A 17,552-nucleotide genomic window follows, 5' to 3' on the forward strand; every position below is an offset into this window, starting at 1 on the left:
ATGAGACCCGCTGAACGACCCGTATCCACCGTCAGCAGACACTTTCAGAACCGAGTCCGGTCGGGTCCGAGCTTGAGCTGACCTTTGCGCGCCTGAATGAAAATATGTGTTGTTGTTGTTGTCGTCGTTGCATAAACGACTCATGTATCACTTCTGTGTTTGATTGTTTTGTCTTGTGTTTAATTTGGATAATTTTACCTCCAAGTAACAACAAAGAAAACTTGAATCTCAATCATATTTGGGATCTTAATCAGGCGTTTGCTGTGGACACCGGCACCCTTGGGTCCTCTGAGAACAGCTGAGTCTTCTGGTGCCAGCATCATCATGTCCTCTCCGTCTCTGGCCCGTTGGACCGGACAGCAGCTACGCCTGAAGACCGGACGTTCCTTCGGAACAGGGTCCTCGTCTGTCCGAACCAAGCGTCCAGACACGCGAGCTCCTACCGGCACCGGGTCGTGATCACAGGCATTGGCGTCGTTTGTCCTCTGGGCACCGGGACAGCTCTGGTGTGGGACCGGCTCCTAAGGGGCCACAGCGGGCTCGTGGCTCTGGACCGGGACGAGTATGCGTCCGTCCCCTGCAGGGTGGCAGCGCTGGTCCCCAGAGGAGACGCTGAGGGACACTTCATGGAAGAGATATTCGTGTCCCGACGTGAGCTGAGGAACATGTCCCCGGCCACTGTGATGGCCCTGGGAGCTGCTCAGCTGGCTCTGGAGGACTCGGGATGGTACCCACGAACCCCAGAGGAACAACTGATGACGGGGGTGGCCGTCCGGTACGGGCATGGTGTCCCTGGAGGAGATCGCCCGGACCTGCTCTCTCTTCACAGAGAAGGGCTACAGCAGAGTGAGTCCTTTCTTTGTGCCCCGCATCCTGGTGAACATGGCTGCCGGCCACATAAGCATCAGACATGGCCTAAAGGGTCCGAACCATGCGGTGTCCACTGCCTGCGCCACCGGTGCTCACGCTGTGGGGGATGCTGCCAGGTTCATTGCTCATGGTGATGCAGTTGCTATGGTTTCAGGGGGAACAGAATCCTGTGTCAGTCCTCTGGCAATAGCTGGCTTCGCCAGGGCACGTGCTCTCGCAACCAAATGGAATGAAGAACCTCAGCTGGCATCCAGGCCATTCCACCCAGAGAGGGAGGGCTTTGTGATGGGTGAGGGGGCCGCGGTTCTCCTGATGGAACAGCTGGAACACGCTGTGACCAGAGGAGCCAGGATCTACGCTGAAGTCCTGGGCTACGGACTGTCAGGGGACGCCAGCCACATCACGGCACCTACTGCAGATGGAGATGGAGCGTTCAGGTTCAGGCTTTGAGATGCTGTATTTTCTACCGATTCATTCATTTGTCATCCAGCAAACATCAGAGTGTACTTTTGTCTCCACAGATGTATGTCAGCGGCCCTCAAAGATGCTGGTCTGTCCCCTGCAGATGTGACATATGTGAACGCCCACGCCACGTCCACCCCTCTGGGTGACGCTGCAGAGAACGCCGCCATCAAGAGGCTCTTTGAATGGAGCGCTGGACCTTTGGCTGTGTCCTCCACCAAAGGAGCCACTGGACATCTGCTTGGTGCTGCAGGAGCTCTGGAGGTGGCGTTCACTGCTCTGGCCTGTTACCACGGTGCCATGCCCCCAACGCTGAACCTGGACCGCACCGAACCACATTTCAACCTCAACTACGTTCCCTGCACAGCGCAGCCATGGCTGACACAGGGTCGACGGGTTGCCCTCTGTAACTCGTTTGGGTTTGGTGGCACCAACGCATCTCTGTGTTTGTCCAATATGACATCTGAGTTCTGACGTGAAAACTTCCATGAATGTGGCTGGTGTCGTTTTTTCTCCTCATACGGGCGTTTGCTAACCCTAACCTTATCAACAGAAACCTGATGTATACAACACGCTGGTTATTTTTTATTATTTTTTCACAAACATAAACACATTCCCACGTCTAAAAATGTGCAACAACAAACATGTACTGTTCTTACAACAGTCTCAAATTAAAATTAGGCAAAAAGGTGAAACACACAAAGATTGAAACAAATTTCAATTCTGGTAAAGTTTCTAACTTCTAATTATTGACTTTCTCCTTAATGTTTTGCAAGTGTTATCACAGGAACATGAAGCTTCTTGAAGATGTTTTGAAGATTAGAACTGTCCGATCTGTTTTCTCTTCAAGCAGATGACATTGTGTTCAGTGCCAAGCAGTTGGTTTGAAACACAAGTCAGTGAGGTAGAATGTCCCTGAAAGTTCTCATTAGTTTCCCCAACAGTACCAGCCTTGTTTAGTGTCAGAAACTCTTAAGTCAAATCCTGGATGGTACATGGCGTTCATGAGGTGGCTAATAGTGAAGGAACATCTGAGTCAAGGACAGACTGGAGGTCCGAGGATTACAGTGTGAAACAGCACTGACCGTCCAGGACCAGGGTCCTGTCGGATGTAATTATAATACTATTCTGAATAGAGGAAACACTATGAAACAGATGTACTTTGATTTTAGGTTTAGGGTCTGTTTGGTCAGGGTACGTTTGTTGATGATCGTAGCAACTAAGCGACAAGTCTTCAAAAACTTCGAAAAATAAAAGCTGTTCTTATCCACCAGTTTCTGATTAATTGAAAATGTTATCATCTTTCCATCTCTCTCATCAATTCCTTAGATCAGGAAATCCCTAGGTCAGGCATGGGCACATCCAGTCCTGATGTCTAGACTTTGCAGGATATGGGGCCCTTACTAACCCTAACCCAAACCACCCATCAACAATCCATCTATCCATTCATTCATTTATTAATCCATCCATTCATCTGTCCATCCATCCATCAATATCTCAGGATCCTAAAAAAAGGTCCCAGACGTCCGTTGACTCAGTGGTGTCGGAGCAACGCTACAGGTACTGGACCTCTCTCACAACCGCATCACTACACAAAGACGCCTTTGCTCAGCTGAAGGCACGAGTCATCATCGATGATAACCCCTGGCATTGTGACTGTGCCCTCCACAGGCCATCAGTGGGATGGCCCACAACCACGAGGCCGCCGCTTGGGTCCTCTGCAGGAGCTCTGAGCTTCAGGACCAGGAGGGACAAACTTTCCTTGCCAAAAGGACCACAGACTATGCGATGCTGGTGACCATGTTCGGTTGGTTTGCCATGGTCATTTCGTACGTGGTGTATTATGTTCGCATGAACCAGGAGGATGTGCGACGACACCTGGAGTACCTTAAGTCTTTGCCTAGTAAGCCCAAGAAACCCGATGACACTGATGACATAAGTACTGTTGTGTGACAGAAAGGACATTTGCTGTGTACTCGTATTATGAGAGCACACGGGTCCAAACGTACAGATGCATCTGTTCATGGACGTGCAAAGAGTTATTCCAAAACCAACTTCATTTTTTGCAAACCATCGAATCATGTAATATCATAAATACTTCTGGATAAAATTTTGAAATATCTGGAAAATGATATTGTAAGACAGGAAAGGTACTAAATACTTTAATTTCAAAACAACATCTTGAGTATTCTTTTTAAAAAAATAAAGCACAGAAGTAAGTCTGTGATATTGGATTTTTGATCACTAAAAGCCTGACAGAGAATCAGCTCCCCTGTGTTTACCTCAGTCTCGTACTAGTTTTGAATTAGCACTCTGTGGTTCTTCTCTGTGGAAATAAAAAGGTTCTGAGTGCAGAATTATATTGCAAAAATGAAAGTAGTAAAAGAATTACAGTGAATTTCAATGTTATTATTTTACTGTCGGCTCTGAATGACCTCTGACCTGTTTCTCTGAGTGAATGTGTCCAGTATGCAAATGTTGATTTTCAAAACAAGAGGAAATAACTGTAATAACTGTAAACAGGATTCTATACAAGGAATGCCCACTGAACATACTGACTAATTAAAGACAATGAGATGAGAAGAGACAATGAGATACACTTGTGGGATGCGGGCAGAGAGCAGAAGTGGTAAAAAGGACTCTGACGCACGACGTTGAATGGTGTCCAAATTATTTTACAGATGAAGGGCTCAGAGTTTGAAATTCAAATTCAACGTATGATGGCACTGTTTCACATAAATAGGCCCTAACATGCGGCCGACAAATGCGCCCTATTTTAGCCGATATAATGCGTAATAAAGTGAAATGCCACAGGGAGCACGTGTTGAACACACTGAAAAGTGTTTTAACACTCCGTAGAAAAGTTGGTCATGAAGCTTCAGACGCCTCCTGTTGGAGCAGCTCATCTCAGACGTTGCTCAGGTGTGATTTTGGCTCGTTCTTCCACATAAACTGTTCAAACATGGAAGGTGTCTGCCTTGAGTTCTTCATTGATTTCCAACTGGATTCACGTCAGATGATCGACTGACTTGTCTTTCCATCTTTTCTGCACCTTCTTTTCTCCACTTTTTACTTTTTTACTTTTACTTTTTTTACCTGTGTCATTTCACATTAAGACACGAAACTCATATGTTTGATTTATTTGTATGTGTGTTTTTTATGTATGTTTACACGTTCAATACTTATCTTCTATCGTTCAGTACTTATCTTCAGAGGCAGACGGACGGAGAATAGTTGGACATTTTAAACATTCCGCCTTAGCCTTCTCACGCCTGGATCATATTCAGTTGCAGCTCAACCAGTCAATAAAAAGACTCCAACCCGACGTGCAGACCCGCTGGAGTAGCACACACTATCGAGCAGAAGAGGGCACTGGGAAAAACTGCATTGCAACTGTTCTCGATCCAAGGTAATGTGTGTCTGTCATTGCATTTATTTGTGTATGTCTGTCGACTGAATGCGCTCCGTCTTTGTGTATTTGTCTGTTCATGTGTGTGTCAGTCTGATTTGTCTTTGAGCATGTCAGTCTAAATACACCTCTTGAAAAAATTAAGAGACCACTGCATTTTTTTTCTGAAATCATCATCTCTACACGTATGACAGCCAATCCATTCCAGCATTTGTTGAATTCTTGCGCCAGGAGTGGAATAAAAGTCACCCAAGAACAATGTGAAAGACTGGTGGAGAGCATGTCGAGACGCATGAAAGCTGTGATTAAAAATCAGGGTTCTTCCACCAAATATTGATTCCTGAACTCTTGCTAAGTTAAAACATGAGTATTGTGATGTTTAAAAATGAATATGATCTTGTTTTCTTTGCATTATTTTAGGTCTGAAAACATTGCATCTTTTTTGCATGCATTATTATTTGGAATTTGAAACATTTTGTCAGTAGATTAAATGAAACAAAAATGTTAATTTCACTTAAACACATACCTATAAATAGTCAAATCAGAAATACTGACAATTTTGCAGTTTTTCCAGAACTGTATGTTAGTGTTTGTGTGCGCCAGTCTGTTTGTTCAGCATGCGACAGAGTATGATCAAAAATTATATTTTTATAATATATTTTATACATTTCCTTTTTATATTTTATAATTTTATAATATTTATATTTTAGGTTTAATGGTATTTCATATTTAATTTTTCACTATTTGCAGTTATAAAGATAGCTTTTCCTCACATCAGTACTGCTCCAGAGGTCAAGGAGATGGTGATGCTGGAGCTGCAGAAGGTGTTAAGAAGAGAGACCAACAAGCAGGCAGATCTGGGGAAGCCACCTGCCAGAAAGCTACTACAGACAAAGGCCAGCAGTCGTCTGGACTGTGTGTTTGATGAGATAGCAGATGAGCACGAATCAACATCCCTTAGAAGTGCACCTGTGGGTGCTTCCATTCAGTTCGAGACATACCTTGGAAAGACCACAGCTACTAGGGAAGACAACCCACTGCAGTACTGGGGAAACTGGGGTTTCCTACTCTGGCTCAAATGTCACAGATATCTCACAGCACCATGCAGCAGTGTGGACAGTGAAAGACTGTTTAGCTCAGTGTCACACACTTTAGATGAAAACAGAAACATACTCACACCTGATAATGCAGAGAATCTTCTTTCTTTCATCAAAAAGAACCTGCCACTGACTTTTTCAAAACAGGCTGACGTTGACATGATAATGTATCATTTCAGTTGTTCTGCCACAGTTTTATGTTGGCACTGAAATCTCTTATTACATGAGAGTAAAATGCCTGGCATGGCCATGTTTGTTTTTGCAGTTGAATGTTAAAATGTCAGTAATGATAATTTGTTACACTTGAATGTGTTAACAATTATTGAAATGTATGGCAATATACAATGTTTCACAAAACATATGGTTAAATGTCAGTAGCAGCACTTTGTTACAGTCTAAAAACTGCAATAAAGCATATTTTCAAAAGTAACCAAGAACTGTAATGCATTAAGAAGTACTCATATTGGTACTCAGTATCAGCAAGTAATGTACTCAAATGTACTTGTCATACATAGTTTATCTTCTTTATCTCCTGAAAAGGGACATGGTGTCGATGGAGAATGAGATTAAAAACAAATGAATTTATGATTTAGTGTTTATTAGGAATAAAACAATCCTCTGACTCTGGACCATATTGAATTGCAACTTCTTTTTAAGTAGGATTTATTGGTTTGATTCATAGAAAATCACCGATCAAATTCATCCTTCACATGGAAAGAAAAGAGAGAGAAAATAAGTAATGTTTACAAACCAGATGCGGGCTTAGAAGTTCTGTGTATTGTGTGGAATCGTTCACATCATGAATTGTACTGGACTGAATCGCATCGTATGAATGAAAATCGTTGTCAAATCTTAAATGAATGGCATCGTGATCAAGGGTGAATTGTATGGCATTGTATCGGCAGGGGGGCGTCACTGTATCTTATTGCTGTCAGTGTATTGAGATGCGGATCGAATTGGCCTCAGTGTTGGATTCACATCCCTTCAGTTGGTTAGGGTTTACACGCCTTGTTGACGCCTTGTCCCCTCAACACTGCTGACAGCTGTCCTGCTTTCACGATACCATAAGCAGTGTGGTAACAGTAGTGTCATTCTTCACTGACCAGTCTGATGATGCAGTTTGATTTTTCGATGCTGATAAGTAACGTTCCACTGACAAACACAATGAATTCAACAGGTCTGCAGAAGAAGGCGAGTGGCATGCACCCAAATGGTGACACTGTTCTGTTTAATAGGTAATATGATGTTTGTAATCTCGTGGAAGTGATCATCAGTATTTTTGTCAAGGGAAATCACAGCAGGACTGTCGTGAGTGTGTGTGTGTGTGTGTGTGTGTGTGTGTGTGTGTGTGTGTGTGCGTGTGTGTGTGTAAAATGAAATACGTTCAAGTGTTTTTCCAACAGACGTAACATTCCCTTGAACTTGTCACTCAATCACATTTTAATTTGTGTCATTTATCAGAGGAAACCGAACGTTTGGCTTTGCAAATGGAATCATCGTTACATGGCATCAGCTGGTAGGTGCTATGGAAACCATGATGGACTTCAAACAGACCATCAGAAGAACCACTTCACATCAGCCACTTGTCCTTTTCCTTGATAAAGTTCTCGGCCCACTGGCGTGTGAGCTCCAAGTAGTGACCAGGCTGATTGGGCTGATAGTCCAGATACAACCGGGTCATCGATTTCTTGGGCACTGCCCTCTCTATCTGTGTGCCCTCATGCCATTGGTTGAAGGATGTGATGGTAACAATGTCTGGTCTAACAGAAAGAGCAGCCTGCAGTGAAGTGTCATAGTACCGCCCATTGACACGGTTCCTAGTGTTATGGTTGTTCCATGGCCGAACAGCGGTGTCCGTGTACCCTGGACCCACGCTGGGAATGAACAGGAGATTGTTTGCGTCGCAGAAGGTCTTGATGGCGTCCCAGTTTTGATGGGAGGAGCCAAAGGAGAAGCCATTGGAGGCAAAGTATGTGTACATGCCATCAAAGCCACTCGCTAGGATGTCCTGTTGGTGGCGCTCTTCCACAATGAGGGCAACAAAAACCCCGTTATAAGGTGTGTCCCTGATGCTGTGTGAGCCTCGAGCAGTAAGAAGCTCAGCCCACGACTCAGACGGAGTCAGGTAGGAGTCGTAGATGTAAAACAGAGGGAGAACTTGTCCTGTGCTCGATCGGAATCTGTAGAAGGCGCTGTGTTTCCCATACCTCAAAACGAGGAGAGAGGAATGATGATTCTTGCCACAATCAAACATATTCTTTCTGTTCAGAGGAGATGAGTTTGTAAGTATCTAAGCAAGCTAGCACTGCCTTTCCCCCAAGGGTGAGAAGGTCAGTCACCAAATTTGTCATTAGAAGTGTATCATGGACAGGAGATTCCATGAGTTGCAGATTTATATTTCTTTCTGAGATATTTCTTCTGTGAACCACAGAAAAGTAAACATGCACAAGATGAACTTACCTGTCAATAATATATCTTATGTTGTCGTGGACGCTCTGGTCGGTCCGCCCCTCGTACGACTGTATGTGAAAGGTCACCTGTGGAAAAAAAACATCGGATGTGAGAGAACGAGGAACAGTCACCGTCAGCTGGTCACCACACAGTCAACACTAACCATCAGAAAGTCAAACATACAGGCTGTTTCACTAGTTACCTTGATGCTGTGTCTGTGGGCGGCGTCCATGACGGCAGGAACCAAGTCGTCACTGGGCTCACCGTGGTCATCTGCCACCCCGGGAGGATACCAGGATATGACCAGCACCCCTGTGAAAGAGGGGCAACGTCTGCTCAGAGTGGAACTGTGAACATTTTGGGTCATGATATGACTGAAACGTGTCGCCAGTCTGAAAACAATAGCCGCTGTTTATCACTAGACGCAGATGTGCTGTATCTGTCAGGTTCGTATCAGGGTCATGTTTAGATCAGAGTCAGGGTCCGGTTCCATTTCTGAAAAATACTCCTAGTTGTCATTTGCGTTCTACTGGCCGTTTTCTGTTTCCCCTGTGTCATGTGTAACCTTTTACCTGTATGTCATGTGTTACCTGTGTGTCATGTGTTACCTGTTACCTGCCACCTGTGTGTCATGTGGTACCTGTTACCTGTGTGTCATGTACGTTAGTTAATTCTCGTACTATATGATTGTTTTCCCTCGCGTAAGCGGTAAGCAGTTAGTGGGAGACAAAGAAAGACTCTTTAACAGCTTTCAGGAAATGAATCTCTTAATCATTGTCTGTACAGTCAACACCTACTGCTGGTCTGTCCATCCCAAGGAGATGGAAAGACCTCTTTCTAAGGTTCTCCCTGAGACTTCTGCCTTTTTTCCCCTGTTACAGGGCTTTTTGGGCTCTTTTTCCTCACCCTGACTGAGGGTCAGAGATCAGAGGGTGTTGTCTGACAATTGTGACGTTGGGCTATACAAACAAAAATAAAAAAGACTTCAATTGAATTGAAGGGACAACAAATATTGATTATTTTAAACATTTTTAGCTATCATAATTGATCTTCATTATAATTATGTATTAATATTTATTGATTCTTGTTTGATATCACGTCTAATTATTGATTCACATTCATTATTTTGTCATTGATCAGATGGAAATATGAGATTTGATCCAATATGTTGCTTTATATGAAAAAGACACAAGCATTATTAACTTTAATTAAACTTCAGTGATACTTGATACTGTGTCTTTTCAAGTACTTTGGTGAGCAAGTACTTGATGAGCTCGTCCTCACCTGCCGCAGAAGCTTTGACCTGGGACATGTGGTCCTCCAGCACCTTTGGGTCTCTGGAGCTGTATGGTCCCAGTTCCGGGTAAAAGCTGGAGGCGATGTCCTCGGGTGGATCGTGTCTTCCGTGGGCGTGACTGGCTGCAATCTTTGGGTCCCAGTGGGGCACCAGGACATGGTCCCAGTGAATGTACTTCCTGTCCACGCTCGGACAACCGTACCACAGGTAGTAGAAGATGTGCACATCATAGAAGATGCTGTGGTCTCGATCCGAGTTAAAGACAACCACCTTGGTGTTACTGCTGCCAAGGTTTTCCGTTTTCACATCCAGACGCCTCTTGTTCGATCTGTCTCCCAGGAAGTCCATCCCGGGCGACAGGTCAGAGAAGCCGTCGCTGGGTTTGAGTGTCCTCAGTCCCATCAAGATCCCAAAGATGAACAAGGTGAAGAGGAGAAGCGCGACCAAAGCTTTTCTCCGGAGCCGAGTCATGATCGCTGTCCGTGGTGCTGAGGAGACGCCAGTTAACTGTTCCACGCGCTCATCGTTTCACTGTGGACAGTCAGTGAGGGACACGGAGGACAGTCGGCGGGGACAGGAAGGACACGGACAGACGTACCATTTCTCCAGCTGCTCGTCCACGTCCATCCGCTAGATCACGTGGGGTTTTAGGGTCCGTACTTCCGCTTTGTCTCGTCTCTCCGCGGACATCACGTCCTCGTCCTCCGTCGAGGTTTGGTGTTTGTCTCCTTCCGCTGCCAACTGCCGTTCTGCTGAAGCATCGTGAGACATGCATGCGCGTACACCGTCGAAGAGTACGAAATGATTTTTGTTTCTGCTGTTCAGCAATTTGTCCAGCAGGTGGCGACAATGACGGGATTATTGTCCGAAAGCCTTTGTTCCTGGAGGAGGGGGAGGAGGAGGAGGAGGAAGAGGAGGTGGGGGGGAAGAGGGGCTAAGCGGCAACGCTGTCTCCCAATCAGAATCACAAAACTAAAACGCTTTCTCAATTACGTGTTGTTAATGGCGTAGTTGAGAAACAACACTTTTCAAAGTACTTTTTTTTAACATAATTTTCCAATCCAGTCAGGAATGGCAAGATCTTTTGTTCATTCACACAGACCCTTTTTCTTCAAATCCTTAACATGTATTCACTGTTTTGATTGGAATAATCTTGGTGAAAGGTCCACACTGTTTTAATTAACGTATTCATTTATGAACGGGAGAGGGGCAGGATATGTTGGTGAATAACGGTATCAATATTTGACTGAACATAATTTTTAATTCAAAATACGTTTGACTGAACCTAGCAACCAGGGTTATTTAGCTTATATAAAACATGAATAAAGGAGGTTGAACAGCCGAAATGATATGCACTATATGTGTTCAACAAGACCAAGTCAAGACCCAGACCAGTTCAGCTCAAGACCTAGACTGAAACTTGGCTTTTTGCAAGATGGCTTTTTGCCATCTTGCATGAGTTAGAACATGAGCACCATACCGGGTTCATCTGCTGAGTATAAATATGACATTGTATTCAACTGCAGGCCCAATAATACAGAGACAGTGTCTTGTGTGTGAACACGTTATAAATGTTTTAATCAATTGGCTGTGATCAAATATGTGTGGTGATTGAATGATTGCTATTTGTCCACTATTTGTCTCATGAGTGCTGTTAAGAACTGACAAGACTATTAGCTAGTCCCAAAGTCATCTAACAAAATAACAAGCCTCCAACACCACCCTGCACCTAAAAAACATGGCAAAAATGGTAATTACGTTACTGATGGTAATGCATGGTAAGTATGTTACTGATTTAAATCGTACTTAATTTGTAGATGAAATGTAAATTTTAAATATCAATACACAATTATCAACTTGAAATTGCATTATTTACCATTATAGTAGCCACATGACACAGTATAACATCAACATCACTGAAATGACATAGGCCTAATGCTAAATAAATCACAACGATATGCAAATATTATTCAAACACCAATGATGCCATATATTTATTGAAACAAGGCCATTATAAGCACAAAGACACACAGGCAGGTGCACCACAAATGAATTAAATCAAATGCAGAATGAAAATACTTTACAAAACTGGACTTCAAACTGTACATTAACAAGAGGAAGAACTGATGATCACAAGATTCTGTCACCTTGATGTGTGATCGATGTGATGTGTGATCGAGACCGTTCGGCCAGTGTGAGACATTGCGAGACCGAGGGACCCGAGACCGAGATCAAAGTCTGTCGAGACCGTGACAAGACCAAGACTAAAAAAGTGGTATTGAGACCAAGACCTGTCCCAAGAACTACAAGTCTACATGAGAGAACAGACAAATAAAATATGATTGGACTTGAGTCCTGTAGGTGGACTACAGAGTCCTGGAGGTGGACTATAGAGTTCTGTAGGAGGACTACAGAGTCCCCTATGTGGACTACAGAGTCCTGGAGGTGGACTAGAGAGTTCTGTAGGTGGGACTATAGAGTTCTGTAGGAGGACTACAGAGTCCCCTATGTGGACTACAGAGTCCTGGAGGTGGACTAGAGAGTTCTGTAGGTGGACTACAGAGTCCCCTATGTGAACTCAGAGTCCACTGGGAGGACTCCAGAGGGATACCACGACGTGATGACTGAGAACCTTCAAACACACTGTTACTTACTGTTTCTGACAGTGTGTGTATTGGGGGGGCAGCAGCCTTGCAGAGAAAGAAGCAGCTGAGAGTGTGGTTATATAACTCAGTTACATAAAATGTGTCGAGTGACTTGATGGATCAACGTCATTGTTTTTGTTTACTTTTCTTCAATCAGCTGGAAATAGTTCATCAATCACATGGACTGGGATGTGTCTAATCGCTGGTTACAGCTCAGAGAACAGAGACAAACATGTCTGCCAGACACACCGCAAGTGTCAATCCACTATCATGCTGTGGGAATGTGTGTGTGATGTGAAAGTGGGTCAGGCTCTGAGCTCCAGTATGTCCATTCATTATTCAATTATAATTATAATACGTCATGTGCCTTTAGAGTCTCCTCCACTTCATCCTCCTCATCCCGAAGACATGAAATCTACTCTCAGGTGTCTCACTCCCTCCCTGTCTCTGATTCTCTGTCCTCACTCCCTGTGTCCTCAGTCCTTGTGTCCAGCTGTAAACCGTGAGACAGATGGATGTGGGACCATTGCCATGACATCCTGGGACAGAGAAAAAGCTGTTACATCTGACTTCTTATGAAACACGTCAGCAGATACAAGCAGAGAAAATGAGTAAAAATAGATGAAAGAGTCAAATTTTCAGCTGGTCTGAGTCTGTTCACGTGAGCTAAATATAGAATCAGCCAGATAGAACTGAAGCTGATTTCACTTTACATCATCCATGACGTTCACTAACACGCATTCATCTTCATTCATATTCGTTCATGTTCACTGACATTCACTTTCATTTACATTCACTGACGTTCACCCGACATTCATGTTCCCTGTCATTCCCATTCACTCACATTTACTGTCATTCACATTCACTGACATTTATTGACATTCACATTCGCTGACATTCACATTCACTGATATTGAAATTCACCGTTATTTAGGTTCACCTGACATTGACATTCATGCTCATGGACATTCGCTGGCATTCACATTCACTCACATTCACTGTCATTCACTGACATTCACTTTTATTTTTACAGATGTTGACCGACCTTTACATTCACTCACACTCACTGACGTTCACTGGCACTCATTTACATCCCATTGTCGGTAGAAACTAAAGCTCCCGTGATCCCTTCTGATCTGAGTCGTGTGGACCAACGACGTCTGTCCGTCCGTCTGACTACATTTCCCAAAAGCCCGGGGAGCTGCAGTAAAACCAATGAGTGGCAGCAAAGCGCGTGACGGCAACGGCTCCGCTCCATTTAGGCGCGCTCGCGTCTGCAGACTCACGCAGTGTGCTCGTGAGGGTCAGTGTGAGAGGAGCGACGCGTCTGCTTAAGGTGGGTGTGACGTCATCGTGTCTTTGTCCTGATGGATCAAGACTTCAACAGTTCTTGTTGTTTGTGTTTGTTTCTGGGGGACATGAGGGACAGGTCGGTGATGGTTCGAGGACATGAGGTACAGATCGGTGATGTTTCAGGGACATGTCTGTGATGGTTCGAGGACATGAGGAACAGGTCGGTGATGTTTCAGGGACATGAGGGACAGGTCGGTGATGGTTCGAGGACATGAGGTACAGATCGGTGATGTTTCAGGGACATGTCTGTGATAGTTCGAGGACATGAGGAACAGGTCGGTGATGTTTCAGGGACATGAGGGACAGGTCGGTGATGGTTCGAGGACACGAGGGGACAGGTCGGTGATGGTTCGATGACATGAAGGACAGTTCGGTGATGGTTCGAGGACATGAAGGACAGGTCGGTGATGTTTGTTCAGTGAAAATATTCGAACATCAGCCGACAAAGAATCAGCGTCTTTGTTCGCAGTTGCGCGACGCGTTTCTGTGCAAAGCTTCTGTGTGTGAGTGAGTGAGCGAGTGATGGGCGGTGGTTGTCTCCGCTGTTCGCGTCGCCAGTATTTCATTGTTCTGCTCGCTGGCACGAGGCATTCACGTTCACGCGCATCGATCATCATCATTGTGCGTCATCTACTCAGTTTGATCGACCACGTTTCATTGACGCTTTTATTATTGATCCGGGCGTTAAAGTGGGTGTGGCCGGAAACATTGGTGGAGGTGATGATGGTTATGGGGATGATGATGAAGATGATGATGGATAAGAGAATGATGGGGATGAAGATGATGATGGATAAGAGAATGATGGTGATGAAGATGATGATATATAAGATATATACATAAAGGAATAAACCATCTCAGAAAAGACTAAATGGGGAAAATGAAATATGATCAAAGAGGGAAAACAACAGTAACTAAACTTTGTGTTTTTGCTCATTTTGTAACACATCAACACATATTTGATGATATTTTGTGGAAGCACAGGAGTCTCATCTGCTGATGTTTCCATTGTAGGTAGATTGAGCCTTGTCACGTAAAGATGGCTGCCTCTGAAGGTGAATGTCATCTTCCAGTTTTCACATTAATCATATACTGATCTGGAGGATCTGTTCAGTGTCTTAATACTTTGTCCCTTCTGAGAAGATATCCAGGTCAAAGAACTGGACAAGCGCGCCTCAGGTCAGGCCTTTGAGGTCCTCCTGGGTGCTCCAGCTCCCGATGGTAAGGGCGAGTTTCCCCTGGCTCCTCCCAAGAAAAAAGATGTCTCACTGGAAGAAATTCAAAGGAAGTTGGACGCAGCGGAGGAGAGACGCAAGGTGAATGTTCAGAGCGATTTTCTACAAAACACACTGCGCTCATTTGGGTCAGAAAGGTGAACTGTCATTTGCTTTCCAGAACCATGAAGCTGAGGTCCTCAAGCACTTAGCAGAGAAGCGTGAACATGAGAAGGAGGTGCTCCAGAAAGCCATGGAGGAAAACAACAACTTCAGCAAGCTGGCGGAAGAGAAACTGAACCAGAAGATGGAGGCAAACAAAGGGAACCGCACCGCCATCATGGCAGCGATGAACGAGAAATTCAGGGAGAAGGTGAGTGTTTCTCCTTCACTTGGAGTCAGATGGACTTCTGGACTCTAAATTTTACTTTTCCGCTGGAACAGGACAAAAAGTTGGAAGAAGTGCGAAAGAACAAGGAAACCAAAGAGCCAGAAGATGCCTCAGACGACTGAGCGCTCCTAGCGGGGGTTGTACAGGTTTTTTACGTATCCAAAGATTTATTTTTCTTTCTTTTTTTTGTTTGAACCAGTATATTTGTTTTCTTAACAACCTTTTTCAACACCCTTTTTCAATTTTCTTGCTCGAAGTGTACCTGCGCTGGTTCTACTTGTCGACCCCCTTTCAGTTGATGCGTTGTGTCATGTGACTTGTCAGCGCTTTAGAGAATAGCAATGTGTTCTTGCCTTTTTAGTGGACGCATGTTTCTATGCATAGCTCTTTGATCACTGCCTATTTCTACATAGTAGCTTTGGGAAAAAATGTCCCTGTTGTCTGCACTTATTCTAAATCTTTCAAAAAACAGTAGCACAAGTTTCAACCGAGGCATCAACTGTTCTACAGGTGTGCGGTGTTGCTCAGCTTTTTTTGTGCTGACTCTTTGCTTTTGTAAAAACATGGGATCGTCTTCAAAGCACATGACTTGCTGTGAATGAACATCACTGAGGAGGCGTCCACAAATGGGCCGACAAGAGCAATACACTTTGTTATGTTAATAGTTACAGTGGCTATTGTACTAAAACCAATAAAAACACATCAGCACATGTTTTTTGTTGCTGTACTCATTCCACTCTGGTGTTTTAGTGTATTTGACCTGTGAAACATGGTGGCTGAAGCAAGAACTTCAAAAATAAATCAAACCTTCCTTTGAAGATTATATGTACTTTTCTTGGATAACCACATCCCAATACTGGTGGCTAACGTCATCGGCATCACGTTCGTTATGGAAGGATGAAAAACCTCGACCTCCTGAACATCAAGTAAAAATCAGTGACATCGGACAGGATGACAATAACCCAAATGTCGTGGATGAGTGCACAATGAAAAGTTGCTGAAATTTAAAGGATCAACTGTTTTAACAAGTATTAGGTTGTTGCAGTTGGTCAGTGAAAGAAAATTTAAAGCTGCTGGCAAACCAGTTAACTTTATCAGAGCAAGGCAAGACCACTTTATTTTTAAAGCACATTTCATACACCAGGCAATTCAAAGTGCTTTACAGAAGCAGAAGATGCCATTAAAAAAAAACATCAAAGAAGAGCAAAAAAGGACAAACAAAGTAAAAAGACACTAACTAAAATAGAATAAAAATGCATAAATAGGAGTTAGTTATATAACATAATCCAACAGCATACAATCACAACAGCCCAGATAAACTGGAGAATAAAAGCTACAGCCAAGTGCAGGATATTGATCCGGGCCCCTGTCTTTAATATCATCAAATGATACACAGAATCAAAGTAAAAGCTGCAGTACATAATGATGTTTTTAAGCCTGATTTAAGTGAACTGAAGTGTTTGTGCAGACCTCAAGTGTGTAGGGAGATTGTTCCACAGGAGCAAAAAACTGAAAGCTGCTTTACTTTGTTTGGTTCTGGGAACACACAGTAGACCTGAGGGGTCTGGATACATCATTGGGAGTTAATGAGTCAAGGATAGATTTTGGCCTTGGACCATTCAGTGCTTTGTTGACCAACAGTCAGATGTTAAAGTTTGATCGTTTGACTCACAGGAAGCCAGTGTAGTGATCTGAGGACTGGTGTAAAACGATCCAATTTCCTGGTGTTTGTATAGTTAAGGTTAGGAGGCAACATTCTGGATCAGCTGTTGTTGTCGAATGGATTGCAGTGGTCTAATCTGAAAATAATACATGAATTTTCTTGTCTTTTTTTTAGACAAAAATCCCTTAATTCTGGCTGTATTCAGTAAATCAAGTCAGAGTCAATAAATAAAGAGTTCTGTCTTTCTTTTGTTGTTAATGACATGGAGTTAAAGTGAACACTGTTTTCGTTCCCAAAAATGAAAGGTCAAAGATCAATCACCTCTGTCTTCTCAGCATTAAGCGCAGGTAAGTTAATTCAGTTACCATTTGTTTGAATTCATTTTTGGCTAATTGAATCTGGTTTTTATTGCAAAGTAAGATGAAACAAATTCTCAAGTGGGGAGTTTTCACTCTACAGGGGAAGAAAACTGATTAAAAGTTCAATTCCCGGGGGGAGACTTGTGTGGACTCCTGGGCGTGCAGCTCCATACTCCCCGTGGGGTCTCCTTACCTGTGACCCCAAGAATATCAATATGAGGTTGCATAATCCCATAATTTATATAGTGTTAAAGTCTGGCGTGATATCAATAAACATTTGGGAAGAGAGAGAGGAACTCTCTTCTCTCTCCTATTACACTCAATCCGGATTTCCCTGCAGGCAC

General features: G+C 43.8%; 3 protein-coding genes across 5 annotated transcripts; 2 read left to right on the forward strand and 1 right to left on the reverse strand.

Annotated features, from left to right (window-relative positions):
- On the forward strand, positions 1 to 1,806 carry LOC144741952 (3-oxoacyl-[acyl-carrier-protein] synthase, mitochondrial-like). The gene is given in 5 exon segments (XM_078624443.1): positions 1 to 64; positions 361 to 773; positions 775 to 1,000; positions 1,256 to 1,307; positions 1,392 to 1,806. Coding segments are annotated over 5 exon segments (1,170 nt in total).
- A 5,535-nt stretch (positions 1,807 to 7,341) lies between these two features.
- Positions 7,342 to 15,308, forward strand: LOC144741954 (stathmin-like). Of its 2 annotated transcripts, none has more exons than XM_078624445.1 (4): positions 7,342 to 7,354; positions 14,725 to 14,897; positions 14,977 to 15,168; positions 15,240 to 15,308. In XM_078624445.1, exons 1-4 carry the CDS (start codon positions 7,342 to 7,344, stop codon positions 15,306 to 15,308), a joined length of 447 nt encoding a protein of 148 aa, XP_078480571.1. The 2 variants fall into 2 exon arrangements, with proteins under 2 accessions (XP_078480571.1, XP_078480570.1); XM_078624444.1 differs by lacking the exon at positions 7,342 to 7,354 and adding an exon at positions 14,621 to 14,636.
- On the reverse strand, positions 7,409 to 10,057 carry MANEAL (mannosidase endo-alpha like). Of its 2 annotated transcripts, XM_078624448.1 has the most exons (4): positions 9,574 to 10,057; positions 8,492 to 8,601; positions 8,299 to 8,375; positions 7,409 to 8,045 (listed from the first exon to the last, which is right to left on the reverse strand). In XM_078624448.1, exons 1-4 carry the CDS (start codon positions 10,055 to 10,057, stop codon positions 7,409 to 7,411), a joined length of 1,308 nt encoding a protein of 435 aa, XP_078480574.1. The 2 variants fall into 2 exon arrangements, with proteins under 2 accessions (XP_078480574.1, XP_078480575.1); XM_078624449.1 differs by lacking the exons at positions 8,299 to 8,375; positions 9,574 to 10,057 and having other exon boundaries at positions 8,492 to 8,562.
- Positions 15,309 to 17,552: the final 2,244 nt, after the last annotated feature.

The sequence above is a fragment of the Lampetra planeri genome, unplaced genomic scaffold (genome assembly GCF_965212315.1).
Source record: "Lampetra planeri unplaced genomic scaffold, kcLamPlan1.2.h2 scaffold_785, whole genome shotgun sequence".
NCBI lineage: Eukaryota > Metazoa > Chordata > Hyperoartia > Petromyzontiformes > Petromyzontidae > Lampetra > Lampetra planeri.